This window comes from Gasterosteus aculeatus, chromosome 2, assembly GCF_964276395.1.
Source record: "Gasterosteus aculeatus chromosome 2, fGasAcu3.hap1.1, whole genome shotgun sequence".
NCBI classification, from domain to species: domain Eukaryota; kingdom Metazoa; phylum Chordata; class Actinopteri; order Perciformes; family Gasterosteidae; genus Gasterosteus; species Gasterosteus aculeatus.
In genome coordinates this window covers 2548470-2570316 of record NC_135689.1, presented here as the reverse complement: position 1 = coordinate 2570316, position 21847 = coordinate 2548470, and the positions used below count along the sequence as shown (strand labels likewise).

Genomic DNA, 21847 nt, shown 5'->3' with positions numbered 1-21847 from the left:
ATTTGAAAAGGACATCGAAAGAGATGCTTAATGTCCGGAGGCAGTACTGTGCAGTACAGTGCATCCCCTCTGTCGCCCAATCCCCCTCCATCCATCCCCGTCTTACATGATGATCAACGTGCACGGGGGGGAGGGAGGGATGGGGGGGAGGAGGGGATAATACCTCCTGAACACATGATGAAAGTAGTCATCGGGCTTAAAGTGACCGAGGGGGGAACGAGTGGCGCTCAGAGGCCGACAGCGTGCATGCGAGTGACACCGAGCGCATCATCGTCAGCTCTCCCGTGGAGCCTCTTTCAGTCTCTCCATCGTCCTCTTGGGAGAGCGGGAGGGCGGCAGGGAGGGAGGGAGAGAGGGAGGGAGGCACATGGCAGCACGCAACCGACGGCACAAGTGAGAGAAAGGATGAAAAACGTTCTTTTTCCTTTTTTTTAAACTGAGCAATCAAGAGAAAAGAGGCAGCGAGACGCAGGAGCAGCGTCTCCCCGGCTGGCCGACCTCGTATCTTCTCTGAGCCAGAAGAGGGAGGGAAGGAGAGAGAGAGAGAGGATGCTGAACAACATGACGGACGGCGAGGAGGGAGAGGGGGGACCCAACAGCCAGGGTGAGTGACGAAGCACGTGTGTGTGTGTGTGTGTGTGTGTGTGTGTGTGTGTGTGTGTGTGTATCCCGGCACACCCCGAGGGAGCGAGGAGAAGTTTAGGGAACGAGGTCGTGTGGTTCCTGAACTCTGTGAGCTCTGGTTTCCGTTTTGGGAGCGAAACGGATCCGTTGCAAACAAAGAGAGCTCCGCTCGGCCCCCCCACATCCCCCCCCCCCCCCCCCCCCCTTACCCCCCTCACCCCCCTCACCCGCCCGTCTTGGCCCCCCCCCAGAACCAGCTCTTCACGGTCAGGTGGATCTGACATCCTGGTGCAGAAGATGTGTTTCAGATGTGGCCTCGGCAGAAGTTGATATATTCATGCGTTCTCGTCTCGCCAGAACCAACATCTGCCTTTTATAATGGTGTGTGTGTGTGTGTGTGTGTGTGTGTGCATTTCAAGTCAAGCCAAACGTGTCTTCACCTTCCCACCCAAATTGCCGTATGTTTAAGGTGCAGCGCATTGTTCAGTTTGGTCACATTGGTCATAAACTGGAGCTGCAACCATAGAAAGCCACTATTCGGATGTGTAGTTAATAGTTTAAGAACTCTTTTGGGACTTTTTGGGGATCTCAACCTCAACCTGGTGTGGATCAGCTGACTTTCTGGGGTTGAAAGTCCCTTTTGTTTGTTTTTGGTTTGTTCGGAACCGTCCAGCTGTCCACCTAAATATGTCTCTGTAATATTAAATCCTGTGACTTGTATTCGTTTCATTTCCTTAAGAAGCATGTTGTTTAAAAGCATCAAGCGGTCCATTTAACCCCCAAATACATGTTTGTTGCATACACAAACATGTTTTTCCTCTCACCGTTTGTCTGGATCGTTTAGGACGGAGTTTAACAGAACTCAGCTGCAGCGATATCTGCCTTTTCTCAAGTGTAATGAAGCTGTACGGCTCTCAAGGCTCATCTTAAAAACTCATTACTTTGCATGAAGCCAATCACGTGGTTCAATTTAGATGGATAAAAAGCAGAAAGATGTGTCGTTTTTTATTAATTCTCACAACATCAGTTTCCATTTGTGGGATCAACCCGAAGCCGTTCGTCATCGGCAGGCCCGATTGCACCACCAGGCCCGATTGCACCACCCAAAGGGGCTTTTGAAGGGTTAGAGTTAAACCGTCCCGCACCCGGTGCGGTTAATAACGAGGAGGCAGAAGAGAGCAAACCAGACCACGGCGTACTGGTGCCCGTAAAAAGCACCTCATTAAACTCTCACAGCAGAGGTGACGGATTAATGACGCTGCAAACAGCCGGCGACTTTTCCATGAACGACTTTCTCCTTCAGTTCCACATACACGCCTTTGATGACATATATCATTTAAATATTATTTACTTCTGCTGATTTAACGGCTTTATGTTCCGTCGGAGTAGAACAACCTCCACACTGGAGTAAAAGATGTAAATGTGCATTTGACGGAAATACTCAAGGAAAGTGAAAGTTAATGGATCCAGATGTGATATAAAGAACGAGACCAGACAACCGCATCGTTTTTTAAAGTGTCCGTCGGACCTTTGACCATCTGAAGCCGAGTCTTCAAAGCGGGCGGAACCACGTTTCACGGCACCGTCGGGTCACCGTGCAGCTGCGTTCACCAAAACCCTGCTGCCAGCATCTGCAGCAGCTGGTGCAGGAGATAAACGAAGGTCGTGTCGTGTGTTGAATTTTTGGTGGGATTTATACGAAATGTAATGACGCCGCGTGCGAGCGATGCAGAGTCAGAAATGAGGATTTCATCAACAGGACGGAGCTGACGGACGAAAAAAACGAACACACGTGCAGGAAGGCGCTTCGTTTCGGACGTGCAGACTGTGGATGAAAATCAGTTAAAACATTCGGGAGATGAAATGGTGCCACAACTCCTCCCAATGATCAACTTTCTAATTTTGCAACTCGTTCTGTTGCCGAACGAGACGCAGCAGGCGTCAAATAACTCCAATGGAGACAGAAGACGCTCCGGCGGGGGGCAACGAGTGTAAAGACATGTGTGGAGGTCAACGGGTGCAATAACCACAGGAAAATATGAATAGTGTCGTGACCCCTTTTGGATTTGTCTTCTGACCCGTAGCAACTCCCAACGGGAACGTTTTAACTAAATTGCTTCTCAGTGAAAAAAAAAAGGAAAAGGTCTCTCTTGCTTTTTGGGATTAGTGGCCGACAAACAAACAGCAACTCGATGGATTCTGCTAAAAGCTGCACCGTGTTCTGGGAGAATACGCCGATTTACTTGAAACCTGACAGAGGCTCGTGCTTCCAGTCTGTTGCCGAGCAACACATGCAGGACTTACGGGAAAGGACACGCGGCAATGCAGTGTTCCTCTAAAGCATTTTTCGGGTTTTCATCTTGCCAAAGAGAAGATCGACGGCACCCGTCCCTGCCCTTCACAACGTGTCCACCGCTGGGCCGCACTTAATCTGGCTGCCAGATGTTGCCGGCTCAGCTGTGTGAACCTGAATCAATCTGTGTGATAGCCCGTACGTTAATGCAGAGTGCCGCCCCTCCCCCTCCCCCTCTCTCCCCCCCTGTTGTGAGAGACGAAGGGTCACCTGAGACATCAGACGAAACCCGTCTCCTCAACTTCCCGCAGGTGATGATTCATCGTTTACCCGGAACGAAAGGACGACAGAAAAAAGTCAGCAGTCGCTACAACTGTCAGCCACGAAATTAGAATCCTATTCTATGAGATGTTGTATGTGTTGTGTGTCCGCGTGGATGCGAGCAGTCATGTAATTGTGCGTCAGAAATGACCTCACGGCGGCCGCTTTGTTCAAAGCCGCTTCTCTTAAATGTCACACGAAGGATTTGCGTACCGCCGCGACCCGGTAATTTCCCTCACGTGTCCTCCGCTGATTTACAGCTTCGATGGACGGGCTCAGGGGACACTTGTCCGCAGCAACACTGACACACGTTTGACACCATTCGCCCTTTAACCCGAGTGATGAACTACCGAGGGCCGAGTTTTCAACAGTGAGCGAATAGACAAGACAGTCAGGGTTTTTTTTGGTTTTCTACTAAGCTGCTTACTCGGCTTGTGAGATGACTGTTGGATCTAGAAAAGCTCGGCGCACATCTGATAATAATGTCAGGTTTAATGTTTAAAGTGAGGGTTTGTTTTCCCTTCTGATCAGAAGGCACGTTTTCATCCATTGCTGCAGTTCAATATGCTCAATATGCTCAGATCAACACTTCATCAATACGGCCTTTTGAGGATCGGGTTGTCGCGGAGTTCAGTTCCGAGAAAGTGTAGATGATGAATTTCCCCTTTGGGGATTGCTAAAGCATCTATCTGTCTATCTGTCAACGCACTGTTGTTATTGCATGCTGCAGCGGTGATGCTTGTCTTCATGCTGCAGCAGTTTCAAGGCCCTGCAGAGACATTGGATCAACACGAAGCAGCTTTAAGATGAGGGAAAGTGCTCTCTGGTGTTAAGGATGTGACTCCCGCTGCACAGACCTCGCTGAGGCTCCGGGTGTCTTCACTAAGACCGGGATCAGGCGGCCGAGCTGAAGGGGAATGGCGGATAGTGGCCGAGCTCTCCTCTAATCTTCCCCCCGAGCCACAACACATCCACCGCCCCCTCGACTCGGATCGCAGATTATTAAAAACACCGCGGCCTGATCCTTTCTTCCGCGCTCAGCGGTCCAGTTACTTATTTCCCCGCGGCTCCGCGGAGAGACCAAACGAAAAGACAGAGGGGTCTGTCACAGATTATGTCCCTTTTCTATTTTCAAATTACAGCAGTCGAGACAGGACGGGGAGGCCTGCAAGCTGAGACGGACGAATTATTTTTATTAAATTTGTTCAAAGCTAGAGAATGTTCCCGCGGATTCGTCTTTAAGTATCCTCGATCTCCTCTGGTACATTTGAGGAATAGAAATAAGCATAACCTGCATTACAGCACTTTTATACAACAACAATATGAACAAAAAAAATCCTGTTTTTCTTTGAGAAACTTTCTCTTCTCTCAAAAACAACCTGGAAACAAGCCGATCTCTGATCCCTCCCCTGAGCACACGTACTAAAGGAATCTATTGTCTTCCGAATCGGCACCCTGCTGAGCTCCGTCTCCGGCTGAAGCTCAGAGGGAGGAGCGGTGATCTTCCTGACGCGGGTGACTCAAAGGGCTTCCAGACACGCATCAGGACAAACAAACAGCGGCGGCTTTCATGCGGCGGCTTTTTACTTTCAGGGACAAAGCTGTTTAAAATCTGCTTCTAGTTCGCCGCCGGTTCCCCCTCTCAGAACCTCCTCGGGCCTCAGCGGCTCGCGGGAGCACATTTTCGACGAGAGGAGCCTTCATCGCCAGGCCGTCACCTGCCAGGTGATTCCTGACTGTGAAGCCGGGTCCTGATGTTTGATCCCATGAAGCAGACTTTAGGCCCATTTGTGACGTATTTACGTGACCCCAGACTGTGAGTCAGAGCAACCAATGAAGGGAAATGACCTTATAAGGACACGGGAGGAGTGGCGTAGAAACGCTTTACATGGCTCCAGTTGGGTAGCAACCCATCAATCACAAGGTAGCCACGCCCCTAAAGCGTCCGCCACTTTATCGTTAAATGAACATTAAGAAGACTTAGACGCGCAATGTTTTACTAAATCAAGTAATTTTCTCACAGACTTCTGAAGAGTCGCCCCCTTCTGGCCAGAAGAGAAAATGCAAGCAACTCGCCTTTATAGAATGCCGGTTGTTTGCAGGAAGCGTTTAGTGTTCAAGTAGTTTCTTGTGAGTACTTCTCAAATCACGGATCACCAAGTTCTCGTCCCATTCTGAACTTGCAGGTCCCCCTACAAAGAGTCTCCATGTTCTCTCCTTGGCTGTGTGTGTTTAAACATATGTTCATACACAAACTGCGTTCCGTGTGTGTGGGTCTGTGGGTGTTGCATCTTTCACCACATCCAGGCCTCTCACGCTCATCAACACATGAACCAACAGCGCTGTTCCCGTTAGCGGCGGATTGGCACCCGGAGCGCTTTTTCCCTCCGGTGAACGAACCTCGGACGTGTTGGTGAAACATCGAAGATGAAAAAGGGATTCGGGAAGCGAAGGCATTTTTGTTAATCCCGAAGGGCTTCACATCTGGAAATGTTCATGGGTTGTTTTTTTGCACTGTTGGTTTTTGCTTTGATGAGATCTGTTGACAAGCTGATGGACGGTCGAAAAGTTGAAATTCCCAGTTCATGCGTCTGGGGGACTGCAGAAAGGGTGCTGGTTGTAAAATACGTCAGGACTTTAGACAAGGGTAACGCATGAGGCAGCTCGCTTTGGCTACAGTATGAAGACTGAGGGGGGCATTACTAAAAAGCCAAGCTGTGCATGTGGAAATAACTGTAAAACTGTAAAACTTTGCTGCCAATTAAAATTGGGTTCCCTCTTGGAATCGCGAGCGTTCTCGAGCGGCTGATCCCGAGTCAATTAAGTCCATCCCAGTTCCAGAAACAAACGTGAACACTAATTTGTCTCCAAAGTAAATGTTACAACCACATAACGGATCTTCTGACTCACAAAGTCAAACGAAGAGAAAAACGACTTCTTTTGAGGCCTTTCTGTATCGTCGACAGTGAGAGAGGAGAGTCGGCAGATATATTTAAATTAAACAAATCACTTCATGCATTGAGCTTTAATTCCCCCATTGCAGCACGCGCGGTGAAAATGAAGGAGGCCCGTGTTGATGTAATTGTGTCGTTTGCTTTGCAGCCGGTTGGTGCCGTTCTCTCACATGCAGAAGTCTTCCTGCCTCTGTGGCCTCCAGCAGATGCTGGATAATCCCCTTGAGCCGGCGTCCTATTAAGCTTTTAAAAGCCGGTATAAACTGTCCATTTTGTAATAGCGGTGTCACATCAAGGGTACAAATATACCCCCCAACCCCCCCCCCCCCCCCCCGCGCCTTTCATCTGCATGACGCCACCTGCGATCTTGTGATCCTGCAGTGATGTCATCTTTCCGAGCCAATAGCTTGTCCGTCCGAAACCAATAGGTTTGTCATGAGGAAAGAACAGAGATAAATAACATAACAATAATATTAAAAAAATACTGAAATGTACTCACCATTTAAATCACAAACTCTCCTGGGAACTTGACCTGAGTCGTTAGTGTTGCTGGTCACGTGATTCGCCACTACGTGAGTCGTTGGTGTCACTGGTCACGTGACTCGTCGCTACGTGAGTCGTTGGTGTCGCTGGTCACGTGACTCGTCGCTTGACTCAGGAAACTTGTCCCTACCCACAGCAGGGATGAAATGTCCGTTACCGTTATTGTTTGTCTTTTGGAGAACCAAACCTACATTGCTGGTGAATTTACTTGCATTCATGACGTGCTTTTCTAGTCTTAACAACTTCTCAAAGCCCTTTACAACACACACACACACACACACACATCTGCAGAGGGTTTTCAGGGTTCTGTGTGTTCTCTCAAGGACACTTTGACATGTTGACATTTTTAGTCAATCCTCAGGCATCCACAAGTTGTGCTTTTTATTTTTGCCTCTAAATTTGCATATGTTCCTATTTATGAAATGTGCCCCCGATCTTAATGTCCACGTCGCATGAATGTAAATCTGATACAGACGGTTCAAGATGCCGCCTCAGGGCGAGGACATGAGCGATTGAGTTATTTGAGTTCTTTCTTACTCATTTACAATCTATATTGCGTCATTTCATGAAGACCTCATTACGTATGAGCCAATAAACACAACCCTCCTTGCAAACGCAAACGCACCGGCTGAAGATTGAAGCGCCTTTCGTCTTTTAGATGCACATTAAGAAAGTGTTTCAGTGAATGCGCAACGACAAAGAAGCACTCAGTCAGACGGGCGGGCTCGTCCTGATCTGACCTGCATAGAACTTTGAAATGTTCTCGTTGCTGTGGCGATGTCTGCGAGGCTTCACTTGGCCTCTTTACATGAACGGTTTCTCTGTATTCTCAGAAGCTTTTACAACTGATTGGAGATCAGTCCCAAAACGCCTGTAAAAACCTTGTTGCTTTCTATGATCTTTGTAGGTTAGCTTACACATTCCTCCGGTGATTCTGTATATGATACAAACCCAATACACATCTCACCAATGCCTAATACTCACATTTAGATAAACACTAAATCCAATGCAGACTAAACCACCTCTGTTTATTCTAATGATTAAGGCGATGGATTTCATGGACGGAATCATTGGTACTAAAACCATCCAGTCTTTCCTTTGGAATGAAATCCAGACGTTTTATTAGATAATTTGGAGGTCAACGGTCCAGGCTGGGATTTAACCGCTAAATGAAACATTATATTGTCGACATTTGTGGGTCGTGGCGTACGCAGATTTAACCTCTCACCCGCAGCTTTCATTATTGAAAGAATCCTCTGCGGTGTAATAAAAGGTTTATTGGGTATTCAATGACTTTGATGTGTCAGTAGCTCCTGAAACCCTCAAAAAGACATTTTAATACTTTAAAAGGATCAGAAAAAATAAATAAATTAACCAATGCATGTTGAAAGCAAACAGTAAAACTTAATCTATTTGAAAAGGTTTTATGCATTTTTTAATGACACTTTTTAACATCAATCTTTATCTAATAATTCTTTCTTTGTAGCCTCAACAACAATATGACCAACTTATATCCCGCTGTGTCACAAAGAGTCCCCTCACACACACACACACACACACACACACACACACACACATTTGGTAAAATGTGGCTTTAAAAGCTCTTTTCACTCTAAGCTAAGAGCTGAAATGAGCTTTAAATGCAGATTTAAAAGAACATAATGGATTACAGAATACTCAGGTGGCTTGGAGTGGAAATAAAAGACGTTGTGAGCTTTTATATAAAAATACAACGGTCTGACTGCTCAGCATTTCCTTGTTGTCTCACGCACAGCCCCAGATTATCTGTTTCTTAATTTACATTTAAACCATAAAACCAGCAAATTAAAGAGCACTTGAGGAGGTGTATAAGGTGATTGGGGAGTTTTGAATGGGATCTGCTCAGCTATTGACAGGAGGGTGACAAAAAAAAAAAAACTCCCTGCAAACCACATCTGCAGCATCGACATCCCGTCTAATCCAATTAAAGGGGAGGGCGGTTTATGTGCTGCGTGAGAGCAGTTTGGCAGCCGTCTGACTCCCCTCTTGGTTTAAGGATTAGTGTTTAATGCCGCCGCGGCGCGGGGAATCCAAAGGGACGACCTGATTGGTGCAGGACGTCCCCTCACATCTGGCCGAGTCGTAAGCCGCGATGCCCCTAGAGGGCAGATGTGCTCCTGGCTTTGCTCAGGTGAAGCGTTACTTTGTTGCCACAGCGTTACTTTGTTGCCACAGCAACACATCAATACACTCACTTCCAGAATGTGTAATCAGCCACATGTTTCATTCTTTTTCCCATCAATATTCCGTACAACAACATTTGCTAGTCACACAGATGTAAACGGTGCCAAACGATGAACATTTGGTTATTTAGATGCTTCTGTGTTGCAGGTGACGGGAACCCGAGAGAGAGCAGTCCTTTCATCAACAGCGGCGCGGCCACGAGCGCCGACAAGAGCCTGCAGTACGACGGCAAGAACATGGCTCTGTTCGAGGTGGGGGGGGGGGGCCTTCTCCCGGGATGATCACCTCGACATCTCACACCGACCGAACACTCATAACCACGACCGCGTGTTTCTGTGTGTATGTGTGTGTGTGTGTGTGTGCGCTGCAGGAGGAGATGGACACCAGTCCGATGGTCTCCTCTTTGCTCAGCAGTCTGGCCAACTACACCAACCTGCCCACGGGCAGCAAAGAGCACGAAGAGGCCGAGAATAACGAGGAGGGGGCGCGTCCGTCCAAAAAACCCGTCAAGGTAGAGCACCGGTCCGCGTCCCGCAGCGCCCAGCAGAGCAGTGGGGGGAAATATCATCAAGCTATCGGCCGAAATGACAGTTTTTGTTGTTTTAGTAATATTTGTCGGTTGCCGTTTTGGGTTTTTCGCCCTCGTGATGCGACAGGTTCAAGCTCAAACACGCTCAGTAAGACATTTTTAAGCCACCAAAATGTTTTAATTTACTTTAATGAAGTGAAAACACACTTCGAATGAGTAAAGGTTGTTCAATAAAAACACAAACAACTGCCGGTGGTCGCTTCCTGTCAATCAAACGCTAGCCCAGCATCTCCTGCCCTATGGTCTGTTTGACTCCAAATGGACCATCATTTACTAAATGAACATCACGCTGTATTGAAGAAGACTTGACACTGGAGATTGAGACTATGAATAATAATGTTCACAATGTTCACTGAGGGAATAAACCATCAGTGTTTGAAAAGAACGAACTCTTTTCTTTCTAATAAAGAAGTTGGACGTGTTTCCTTCAGCAGACGGCGGCCGAACAACAAAGAGCACTTTTGCTCACGTAAGATGAGATCAATAAAAAAAAACCTTGAGTGATGACTTCCTGCGTTTGCGCCGCTCAGGCTCCACAGCTGGGGACGCTGATGGGTGTGTACTTGCCGTGCATCCAGAACATTTTTGGGGTGATCCTCTTCCTGCGGATGACTTGGATGGTCGGGGTGGGAGGCGTCTTCGGCTCCTTCATAATCGTCTTCATGTGTTGCTCCACGGTGAGTAAATCTGTGAAAGCCGCTGTTGCATATTTGTTGCGCAACGTGACCGCTCTCTGTGGCCAACTGCGGCGTGCGTTTCTCATTTTAAAATATGCGTGTTTGATTTACCGCCGGCCAAAAGAACTGTAAACATTTTAAAGTTGTCCATTAACAAACATACTCGTTTTTTTAATGTTTTTTATTTTGTTTTATTTGTGACATGCAGATGGCAAGATTTTTATTATGAAAAAAACAAAAATAAAGTATAAAAAGTATAAAAAAAATAATGACATGCAGATGGAATTGTTTCCTTTTATTTTATTTTATTTGAAGCAAAGATCCAATTTTTTTATATGTATTTTTAATTCATTTCTTTTTATACCAAAAAAAAACACATGTTACACACAACACACAAAAAAGACTAACTGTAAATGTGCATTCAGGGAAAGATGTGCGGTGAATAATCGCCGTGGAAAAACAAATGTATGGAGTCAGTTTGGGCGAAAAAGCCCCCTTGGTCTGCCGACTAAAACCTCCCACTGGAGCATTCGAGTGGAAAATGGTCATTGAAAGAGGACAGCCAAGGTTAAAATCCTAAACCTCCTCTGCTGTGTGCTGCTTCTTCCAGACGATGCTCACAGCCATCTCCATGAGCGCCATAGCAACCAACGGAGTGGTACCAGGTGAGTGGGCGCCCGGGAGGGGAAGCGCCGGTGTCTTTGAGGACCCAGCACACCGACTCTTCCCCGTGTGCTTGTGACCCACAGCCGGAGGTTCGTACTACATGATCTCTCGCTCTCTGGGGCCCGAGTTCGGTGGAGCCGTTGGCATCTGCTTCTACCTGGGCACCACCTTCGCAGGCGCCATGTACATTCTGGGCTGCATTGAGATTCTGCTGGTGAGCATGTGGTGGTCGCAGCCTTAGACGCTGCCTTTGGTTTGTCCATGATCTGTTTGATCGTCATTGTCACACCTGTGTCGTGTTTCGCCTCCCTTTGCCCCCGCCATCTTCAGATTTACATCATCCCCCAGGCGGCCATCTTTAAGATCGAGGGCCTGGAGGGCCCGGAGGCGGAGCTGGCTCTCCTCAACAACATGCGGGTGTACGGCACCATCGTGCTGAGCTTCATGTCGCTGGTGGTGTTTGTTGGGGTCAAATACGTGAACAAGCTGGCGCTGCTCTTCCTCGCCTGCGTCATCCTCTCCATCGTGGCCGTGTACGCCGGCGTCATCAAGACCGCCATGGACCCCCCTGTCTTCCCGTGAGTGACTCGCTTGTTCGCCTCTCACAACCCAAGGGGGGGGGGGGGGGGGGGGCGCCGCGTGGCGGTGACGTGCCGACTCTCTCCACAGCGTCTGCCTCCTGGGGAATCGGACGCTCCTCTCCAAGGGATACGACGTCTGCGCGAAGGTCGTGGAGACGGACAACGAAACCGTCACCACCCAACTGTGGAGGACCTTCTGCGATTCCGACTCCTTGGACGCCACTTGTGACGAATACTTCACCAGCAACAACGTGACGGAGATACAGGGCATCCCGGGGGTCACCAGCGGCATCCTGGCAGGTAGGAGACGCACGGCCGATAATCGGCACAAGGAGGAAATCCATCCAACGCGCTCGATCGAATGTCCCTCTGTTTGTTAGAGAACCTCTTTGGGAACTACCTGGAAAAGGGGATGTTCCTGGAGAAGCGCCGGGTCGCGTCCGAAGAGAGCGCGGACAGCCCGCCGACCGGCGCCAACCGCTACGTCATGGCTGACATCACCAGCTTCTTCACCCTGCTGGTGGGGATATACTTCCCGTCCGTCACAGGTCAGCAGCAGAAGAGACGTTTCGAGGGAGAGGAGGAGGTCCTCGCCTTGAGGAGGCCGTCATTAGCTGTAAAACGGCTCCAAACTATATATTTACATGAATTGATTGATTGATTGATTGAATTGCAGGTCTCCTCAGCTCCACTTTGCATTGAGGGCGTCTAAAATGTCCTATTTCCACTCACAGGCATCATGGCGGGCTCCAACCGCTCCGGAGACCTGCGCGATGCTCAGAAGTCCATCCCCATCGGCACGATTGCCGCCATCACCACCACGTCCATCGTGTGTATCCTTCGCTGACCTGAACCTGCTGCTGGACCGGCTAACCCTAACCCTAACCCCTAACCCTAACCCTTACATGATATACATTACACGTGATACGTTTCTTGACAGCTTTTGCCCCAGACATGTCCACCGTCGTGCTGTTCGGAGCCTGTATAGAAGGAGTCGTCCTCAGGGACAAGTGAGTCTCCGGGTGTCGTTTTTCTGTGGATGCCTCCAGTCAGAGTTTGTTCTCGCGGCCGTCCGAGTGTTACGCCCTCTCTCTCTCTCTCTCAACAGGTTCGGTGAAGGGGTGAACGGTAACCTGGTGATCGGGACTTTGGCGTGGCCGTCTCCGTGGGTCATTGTGTTCGGCTCCTTCTTCTCCACCTGTGGAGCAGGACTCCAGAGTCTGACCGGAGCTCCGCGGCTCCTGCAGGCCATCGCCAGAGACGGCATCATCCCGTTTCTCAGAGTGCGTCTTTGTCGTGAAAAAAGCACCGCGGAGAATGTTGATATCTTGAAAGGCAAACTCAAGTCCTGAGCCGGCTTTTGATGGAGCTCCATGATAGATTTAAAAGCTCTTGATTCACTTGAATCTTCTTCATTTTGCTGCAGGTGTTTGGGCACGGCAAAGACAACGGGGAGCCCACCTGGGCCCTTCTGCTCACAGGTTGCATCTGTGAGATCGGCATCATCATCGCCTCCCTGGATGCAGTCGCCCCCATCCTCTCCATGTAAGCACACCACACACACACACACACACACACACACACACAGTGTGTGTCTGTTCTTTTGTGTGCTGTCTTTTTCAAATGTTTTGGGGTATTTCTCCCCCTCTTTCTGTAGGTTTTTCTTGATGTGCTACATGTTCGTCAACCTCGCGTGTGCCCTGCAGACTTTGCTGAGGACGCCGAACTGGAGGCCGCGCTTCAAGTTCTACCACTGGTGAGTGTGTGTGTGTGGGGACAGTGTGCTAAAACGTGAACGCTGTAATGCCTGCTTTCTATTTGAACTTGAGTCACAGCATCTGGGAGATGACGATAAAGCATCTGGACCGACGCGGGGAGCTGAAGTCGTGCTGTCTGTGCTCCAGCTTGAGTTTAACAGCAGAGGATCACATACCCACCTTTTTTTTATCTACAATCGTGCGATGTGCTGTCTCCTGCAGGGCTCTGTCCTTCTTGGGTATGAGCCTGTGTCTGTCGCTCATGTTCATCTGCTCCTGGTTTTACGCCATCATCGCCATGGGCATCGCCACCTGCATCTACAAATACATTGAGTTCTGCGGGTGAGTAATTACAGTCATTTCGGTTTCGTCGCAAGAAACCCAAATCCCCGCAAAGTTGGTTTTCTTTGGAGCGCTTCAAGGGGCTTTGGTCTCCGAGGTTGATTTGAGTTGACCCGCCGACATGCCGTTTGACAGGGCGGAGAAGGAGTGGGGCGACGGGATACGTGGCATCTCGCTGAGCGCCGCCCGCTTCGCTCTCATGAGGCTGGAGGAAGGGCCGCCGCACACCAAGAACTGGAGGTCCGCTCGCAGAGAGGGCTGAAGTCGCATCGGGTCGAATTTGAAACCCCCCCCCCCCTTTTCTCTACCGCAGTGAGATGAGGCTCGGTGCCTCTTTTCTCTTCTCTCCGTCAGGCCTCAGATCCTGGTCCTGGTGAGCGTGGACGCGGAGCAGAACGTGGAGCAGCCTCGTCTGCTCTCTCTGGCCAATCAGCTGAAGGCAGGGAAGGGTCTGACCATCGTGGGCACCTCGGTTCAAGGAACCTTCCTGGACAACTACGCGGAGGCCCAGAAGGCCGATCAGGTTCATCCTCTCGTCTCTGGCGCGTGCACGGTGGTGCTCGGGAGGATCGCGCTCCCACCTCCTCGCGTGCCATTAAATGAAGGAACGCGCAGTTCCCGTAAACCGTCTTTATGCCCTGCAAAAGCAACATGTGTTAACATCCGCTAGACCTTCAGTAGCTAGCCTAGCAGACGCTAGTTCGTGATGTACTCATTTACTCTCTAGATCTAATCTCCAAAGTTTTTTTTTAACTTTATAAAGGAAGATAATCTGAAAACATTGCATGATAGTTGTCACGCTGTCAGGATTGGCCGTTTGAAGGCGGGACTTGGCTGCATGATTTTGTGATGTCCAACAAAAAGGGTGAAACAAGTCAGATAATTACGGCAGACTGAGTAGGAGAAGATATTTTCCAGCTGTGATCCTATTTTCCGACAACTATTTTATAACATTTAAAAAGCTGTCTTCCCGTCTTCTGTCCTCAGTCTTTGCGTAAGTTGATGGAGACGGAGAAGGTCAAGGGTTTCCCCCAGGTGGTCATCTCCTCCAATCTGAGAGACGGGACGTCCCACCTGATCCAGGTTGGAGGACTGGGAGGTCTGAAGCACAACACCGTGATGGTCAGCTGGCCCCGGAACTGGAAGCAGCCCGAGTGCCACCAGCAGTTCAGGAACTTTATTGGTAAATCTGAAACACTGCTAATAAATGTTGCATATGTGATTAAATGAATACTATTATCCTGATGATTGAGCATCTATAGAGCGTTGCTGGGAGGAACTTTTGACCGGTTATCTCTTTGAACGCCGCCTCTTTATGACCTCAGAAGATGGGTGAAAGTTAAGGGATTTTTCCACTCTGCATTTATAGTTTTACAACTCTCTCCGGAAACTGTACATACAGTTTATTTTCATTGAGAGATTTTTTTATTTGTACTTTCTGAAAGGGTTTAAAGTTTCCGGATATGGTGTCCGATAATTTTTCTTTATGTTACTTGCTAAAAAGTCTTCTTATCAGAAATGTGTTATATATGTATTTTTTTAATTACCTACAATGATTATTTGTTTTAACTCTCGGAGGGGGATATCAGTGTCGATATCAGGATATCACTATCTGCCTCAACGATGCACAGTTGCACAGGCTATAATGGATCTGACTGATATATTTCTCTGGTAAACACCATCACCGGAGAAATGCTTTTATTATTCATCCAAATAAAATGTATTTGGATGAATTAAACCTTTTTGCCATTTTATATCTTCATTTATTTTGCAGGGACAATGCGAAGTAATCAACAGTTGTACTGTGAGCCAGAGTTAGCAAGAGGCTAATTTCCATCTGCTGTCACCGGCCGGATGTTTTTAAGCCTTCTTAAAATCCACTTCACTTAAATAAAGATCCATTCCGTCCCTCTGCAGAGGTGGTCCGAGAGACGACCATAGCCAGTCTGGCCTTGTTGGTTCCCAAGAACATCTCCAGCTACCCGTCCAATGGAGAGCGCTTCACCGAGGGCCACATAGACGTGTGGTGGATTGTCCACGACGGAGGCATGCTGATGCTCCTCCCCTTCCTGCTGCGACAGCATAAGGTGGGATTGAGCTTGTTTGTTGTGACTTTTGATATGATTTTGTTCGTTGACTGTGAATGTTCCCGCTTCAGGTGTGGAGGAAGTGCAAGATGCGCATTTTCACCGTGGCCCAGATGGACGACAACAGCATCCAGATGAAGAAAGACCTCATCACCTTCCTCTATCACCTGCGCATCGACGCCGCTGTGGAAGTGGTGGAGATGGTGAGCGACTCGGCTGACGCGTGATCGCAGTTCACGAAACGGGAGCGAGTTTTATAAGGACGAGTTGTGTGTTGAGTGAAGAACGTGCTCCTCTCTTCACAGCACGATGGCGACATCTCGGCCTACACCTACGAGAAGACGCTGGTCATGGAGCAACGATCGCAGATCCTCAAACAGATGCATCTGACCAAGAACGAGAAGGAGAGAGAGGTCATTTTGACGGCTGAAGTTTAAAATAAATAGAACCCTGAGCGTCACGAACTTTGACGTTCTCGTCATCTCTCCAAATATCAGCCCCTGCAGGGAATAATATTTATTGTTAAAGTGTTGTTTTCTGGGCTTGTTTTATTATATCAGGTTTTTTTTTAAATTTTACTTCAGATCCAGAGCATCACCGATTCCTCCCGTGGGTCCATTCGGCGTAAGAACCCGTCCGCCTCGCGCTCCCGGCCCAGCGTGGATGAAGGAGCCAGCGTGGCGGAACAGCCGGAGGACGAGGTAACGTCCCCACGGTCCATCTTCAGGATGAAATAACCGCCTACGTCCCCGTCGTCTTTCCTCCCGAGTTCCACCCGCACTGACACGCACTTCCCCCTTTTCTCTCTTTCGCCGCCGCGCGGCGTTCGTCTCTCAGTCTGTGGCTGTCTCCGACCCCAAACAGGTGCGGCTCATCCACGGCAGGACCGCCTCCTCCACACCGGCCAGCCCCACCAGCCCCGCCTCCCCGACGGACGGCGCGGAGAGAGGGCAGACCGGAGCGAACCCGGAGGCCGGCAAAGACCTCTTCAACATGAAGCCGTGAGTGACCTGTCGGCACCGGCAGCAGCAGTGACACGTGACACATGACACTCTACTCGTGACACATGACACATAACCAACGACACTCTACTGACCAGTGTTCTGGTCTTACACAGTTCTTGTATAAACACACGTGCAGTTGGGAATTAACTGTCCTTACCCCCCCCCCCCCACATGCTGCTGCAGGGAGTGGGAGCACCTGTAAGTATTTTGGTGTTGTTTTGCAGGGTTAGCGACTGACTCCTCCTTTTCTTTTAATCACCAAAAGCTGACTTTTCCTCCCGTTGTGTCCGGGGTCAGGAGCCCGGTGGACGTGCGGCGCATGCACACCGCCATGAGGCTCAACGAGGTCATCACCAAGAAGTCCAAGGAGGCAAAGCTGGTCCTGCTCAACATGCCCGGACCGCCCAAGAACCGCGTGGGCAATGAGAACTGTATCCTCCGTCATAAGAGCCGGGGGGCCGTACGGCCAAATTCTTATATCCTAATACGTGTCATTTCATGTGACGATAACAATATGCAGCACAATGTTGTCTGTTATATATTATATGTAAATTATAGAGAAATAAATATTTATTGGCATATAAACAGCAGTTGTTAATCACGTTGATCGAGTGTTAATGTAAAGTGAGAAGTAAACTGATCTTCACCACGATATCTGATGATATCATTTCATCACAATACGCTGGAATGTGAAATTAATAATTGATCAGATCCATAAATCTGTCTTCAATCGAACTTTTGAGGTCGCGCAAGCAAACTAGACTCCTTCACGAGATCCGTCTCCCAGACATGGAGTTCCTGGAGGTGCTGACCGAAGGTCTCAATCGGGTCCTCCTGGTGCGCGGAGGTGGACGTGAGGTCATCACCATCTACTCCTGAAGGGGCTTAGAGGTCTTTCATGGTCACACGCACACAGACTCCGCCCCCACCCCCCACCCCCCCCAAAGAAGAGCTCACATACGCCCGTTTCACCGCACGGAGGATTATGTAACGTTGTGCTGATAACAGCAGATAAGTTGGTGCTTACTGCTGACATTTTAGTGCAGTAATAAAAACAACCTAAAGCGTCACTTATCCTCAGAAAAAAGGTTTTCTCACATGTTTGTTCCCTTTTGGTTTTCTCTTCTTTCTTTAACTGTGAATTATTTATTTATATTATTTATGTATTTATTTAATTAGTCTTTCTTTGTCTAATTCTGCTTTTGGTGGTACAGTTGGAAGCGTGCGTTTATTAACTTACAAGACTTACAGGCAGCGACATTTATGTGGGAATGGTCACATTCATTGATTCACATTCATTGATTCACATTCATTAATTGGAGAATTAAAAAAGGGCAGAAGCTTCGCTCAGTGCACACCCTATTTTAAGACGCAGCGACGTGCTTGCAGTTCTTGACCCTGAAAATCGAGAGAGGATGTGGCGAGGATTTCCCGCGGCTGCAGACGAGCTCACAGGGCTCGTATTGAACGAGCCGAGTGACCTTTGACCTCAGCTTGAATACTCCACACTCACTACTCAGTGTTCTGCCGTCACGTGGCCACGTTTCTGCGGTAAAGAAAATCTGCACTTTCTCTCTTTACAATGAAAAATCAGTTGATTTTCTCTACTGGGTTCAGAATTATTATATATAAATACGATATATATTATAGTATAATGTCTATGACGGAGAAAGTCAATGAATGTAGAATTATATTTTTCATTTTGACTGTTTAAAAACATGTGTTGTTTCTATGTCATGTTTGTTTGTAAACAAAATTCAGCAATAGATAAATATAAATCAATTATATAATAATAATAATAATAATCAGGGTTTTTTGTGCAGCTGTCAGGAACCTCAAAAAGGTTTGGATATGTTTTAATTTAAGTATTCCGTATTTCATGGACACTAAGCACTGCACCATTCAGTACTTTGCTCGTTTGTTTTCTTGCAGATATTAAGCACAACTGTAATGTAAGTCTTTACCTCTCAGCAACAAAGAAACTCACACAATGTCCAAACGTGTTTGCTGCTTTGCTACTGCACCTTGTATTTAAAAAACCCAACTGTTTGGGGGTGATTTAGTCAGACTGTCAGACTGTGCCACCGCTCATGCGGTCAGTAGAGTTTATTTCCCTCTTCCCCTCGGCCTGTCAGTACTGTGAAGTATTTCAGCTAGAGCATTCTGCATCTCTTTCTAGTGAAAAGCAGCCAGTATCTTTTCCAGGAAATCATAAGACATGTAAGTATTATTTGTATTGTTTTACACACACATATTGGTACGTGCTCTTTTTGGAGAATATCTATGCAGCCTTTTGTGTTTCCCCTTTCAACTCTGAAAATATTGTGTTATTTCTGATTCATGAGAAGGCGATGTAGCTCTACAGGTGGATGTAATGGTAAAATGTGTGTGTGTGTGTGTGTGTGTGTGTGTGCGATGCCCGAGGCTTGTTGACAGTGATTGTAACCGAAGGATGGAGCGAAGATGGACATTTGTAAATAGGTGCTTGACTTTAGGCTTAGTGCAATGTGTGTCAACACAGGTTTTATAGATATGAAATAGTTTGTATTGTCTTATGAAATTATGGTTTAAAGAAACCATTTTATATGTCAGCAGAATGCAATAAATTTAAATCATTTCAATGCAACGTGTGTCGTGTTGTTCAGACCGCCTCTGCTTGTACTCGTTGTTTTGCAAAGGCCTCATGGTTTGAATTTCTGCCAAATGTTGATCTTTCTCAAGACTAGTTCTTCATAACGTGCACATCCTGCGTGTTGCAATCCGAGCGCTCTCTTTGTTTTGAAGACCCGGTCGGCGAGCAAAACCCACTAGTTGGCCGACGGCCGTCCTCTGCTCCGCCCATTTAAAAAAAAAAAAAAAAAAAACGTCTTTAACTGAGCACTTCATTCAAAGTGATCGATCAGCACACAGCGCTGATTGTCGACACGCCGGACGAAGCGCGGCTCGATGTGCGTTTTGCGGTTACTGGTCCGAAGAGGCTCAGCAAACCGTCTCTCACCATTTCTCCAAACACAAACATGAAGGATACGTGGAGACGCACGCGATCGTGCATCGCGTGCTTGTAGGTATGACTCCCCATCGTGCATATTTTCATTGTGCCAGGTTGTTAGAGGGCGACTTTGTGCTGAATGAATCTATAATGGTTTCACTCTGGTAATGTGTATACAAGCAAAGTTATAACGTGCGCTGAGAACTGTTACAAGTCTCATGACAAGAGGCCAAAGTCCATTGTCAAGTCCGATGCCTTTGACCCGTTTTATCTGAGCAGATAAACCGCCGGCTGCAGATAGAAACCGCTGTCATTTGTCGCCGAGAGCAGTCGGGATGAAGAGCAGGTCGACCAGCCCGCGGGTGAAGTTGCCCGCCTTCGTGTTCGTCACGCAGGTGATCGTCGTCGCCTTGTACGCCGCCTTCGTGACGTACGACGAGCACGCGGACGCCAGGTTTCAGACCAACGGGACCAACCCCATGGACAACGCGTTCTACAGGGACTACCCGGCTTTCGCCCACGTGCAGGTCATGATCTTCCTCGGCTTCGGGTGCCTGCTGGCTTTCTTCCGTCTCTACGGCTTCGGGGGGATGGTGTTCAACTTCCTCACGGCCGTCTTCGCCATCCAGTGGGCCGTGCTGGCGCAGGGCTACTTCCAGTTCAGCCGCGGGGGTAAGATCCACCTCGGGGTGATCAACCTGTTGAACGCGGAGTTCGCCTGCGCCGCCGTGCTGATATCGTTCGGCGCCGTGCTGGGCCGGACGAGCCCCCTGCAGCTGCTGGTCATGGCTCTGCTGGAGGTGCCGGTGTTCGCGTGCACCGAGTGGGCCGTGCTCGAGTACCTGAAGATCAACGACGCGGGCGGCTCCGTCCTCATCCACCTGTTTGCCTGTTACTTCGGCTTGGGCGTGTCCTTCATGCTGCACAGGCCCGGCCTGGACGACGGCCACGCCAAGCAGAACTCCAGCTACCAGTCGGACATCCTGTCGGTGATGGGGACCTTGTTCCTCTGGGTGTTCTGGCCCTCCTTCAACTCGGCGTTGACCGTGAGGGGGGACGACCAGCACCGGGCCGTCCTGCACACCTTCCTCGGCCTCAGCGCCTCCACGCTCACGGCCTTCGCCCTCTCCGCCGCGCTGAACAAAAACGGTAAGCTCACCATGGCCGACGTTCAGAACGTGACCCTGGCCGGGGGGGTGGTGGTCGGGGCGTCCGTGGACATGATGATCTCGCCTGCGGCCGCGTACGCCCTGGGCGCGACGGGCTGCGCCGCGTGCATGCTGGGCTACAGGTACCTGACCCCCTTCCTGGCGCGCCGCTTCCGGATCCAAGATCAGTGCGGAATCCATAACCTGCACGGCCTGACGGGACTCATATCCTGCGCCGCGGGGATCTGCGCCATACTGGTGGCCGACGAGGAGACGTATGGCCCCAGTTTGTACGAGACCTTCGCCCACAGAGCGCCGGCGGAAGGCGACCCGAAGCTGCAAGAGCTCCGGGTTTTGATCCCCGGTTTGAGGGCGGGGCTGGGGAGGACGGCCCGGGAGCAGGCTCTCTTCCAGGTGGCGGCCGTGTTCGCCACCATTGGCGTGTCGGCACTGGGAGGCGTCCTCACGGGCCTCGTCGTGAAGATGCCTTTCCTCGATCCACCGCCCGATAGGATGTGTTTTGATGACGGGCTTTTTTTTGAGGTTCCGCCAGATTATGACTCACCGATTAAACTGATTAATGACACAACACAGGATTCCGCTGCCTGACGTGCAGCAGACGATGAGTGCAGCGCCACTCTTTGTCTAATGCAACCAGCAATGTGGATATTTGTTGTCCTACATGCAAACATGAAAAGGAATTGAGTGATTTGTATCCCTCTAGGCCGGTGCGTTTTCTATTGTAAAATAAACACTTTTGAAACCCTGTGTGTTAGTAATTATGTCAATGCTCGTTTTCTAAAGCTTCAAAGTGTTGAGAACCTTAGAATGATCTGGTGTTCAAGGGGTCGTCTAAAATAAAATAATTCAAGTAATAATCAATCACAAAAAATATGCAATTACATGTTTTTAAACAGAAAGAACAAAAGGGTTTCAAATATTACATAATGATGAAAGACCCACCCCAAAACTATTGAGAAATGACTAACTAACGTCTTTCAGAAAGAATATTGTTGTGGGTAATTAAAAGTGTTTTATTTAAGTTTGAA

At 48.7% G+C, this 21847-nt stretch overlaps 1 protein-coding gene across 5 annotated transcripts; it reads left to right on the top strand.

The window, feature by feature from the left end:
• The first annotated feature begins 244 nt into the window (after positions 1–244).
• Positions 245–21566, top strand: LOC120829758 (solute carrier family 12 member 5). 5 transcript variants are annotated; one of them, XM_078082604.1, is made up of 26 exons: positions 245–604; positions 9106–9209; positions 9329–9469; positions 10078–10224; positions 10835–10889; positions 10974–11104; positions 11221–11468; positions 11560–11771; positions 11852–12019; positions 12206–12304; positions 12424–12481; positions 12580–12754; positions 12898–13016; positions 13129–13227; positions 13451–13570; positions 13706–13810; positions 13925–14093; positions 14558–14753; positions 15488–15657; positions 15729–15860; positions 15963–16070; positions 16242–16358; positions 16495–16658; positions 16845–16859; positions 16959–17076; positions 20112–21566. In XM_078082604.1, the coding sequence occupies exons 1-26, from the start codon at positions 550–552 to the stop codon at positions 21405–21407; spliced, it is 4521 nt and encodes a 1506-aa protein (XP_077938730.1). In that variant the 5' UTR covers positions 245–549; the 3' UTR covers positions 21408–21566. The 5 variants fall into 5 exon arrangements, with proteins under 5 accessions (XP_077938730.1, XP_040050077.2, XP_040050076.2 ...); XM_040194143.2 differs by lacking the exon at positions 20112–21566 and adding an exon at positions 17449–19287 and having other exon boundaries at positions 16522–16658; positions 16959–17092; XM_040194142.2 differs by lacking the exon at positions 20112–21566 and adding an exon at positions 17449–19287 and having other exon boundaries at positions 16959–17092.
• Positions 21567–21847: the final 281 nt, after the last annotated feature.

What these genes read in the sequence shown, in the direction of transcription:
- LOC120829758 (XM_078082604.1), top strand. Translation starts at nt 550, where the DNA reads ATGCTGAACAACATGACGGACGGCGAGGAGGGAGAGGGGGGACCCAAC. An exon ending in AAATACATTGAGTTCTGCGG is followed by an intron (nt 13,571 to 13,705) that starts GTGAGTAATTAC and finishes GCCGTTTGACAG; the next exon opens with GGCGGAGAAGGAGTGGGGCG. An exon ending in CGGAACAGCCGGAGGACGAG is followed by an intron (nt 16,359 to 16,494) that starts GTAACGTCCCCA and finishes TTCGTCTCTCAG; the next exon opens with TCTGTGGCTGTCTCCGACCC.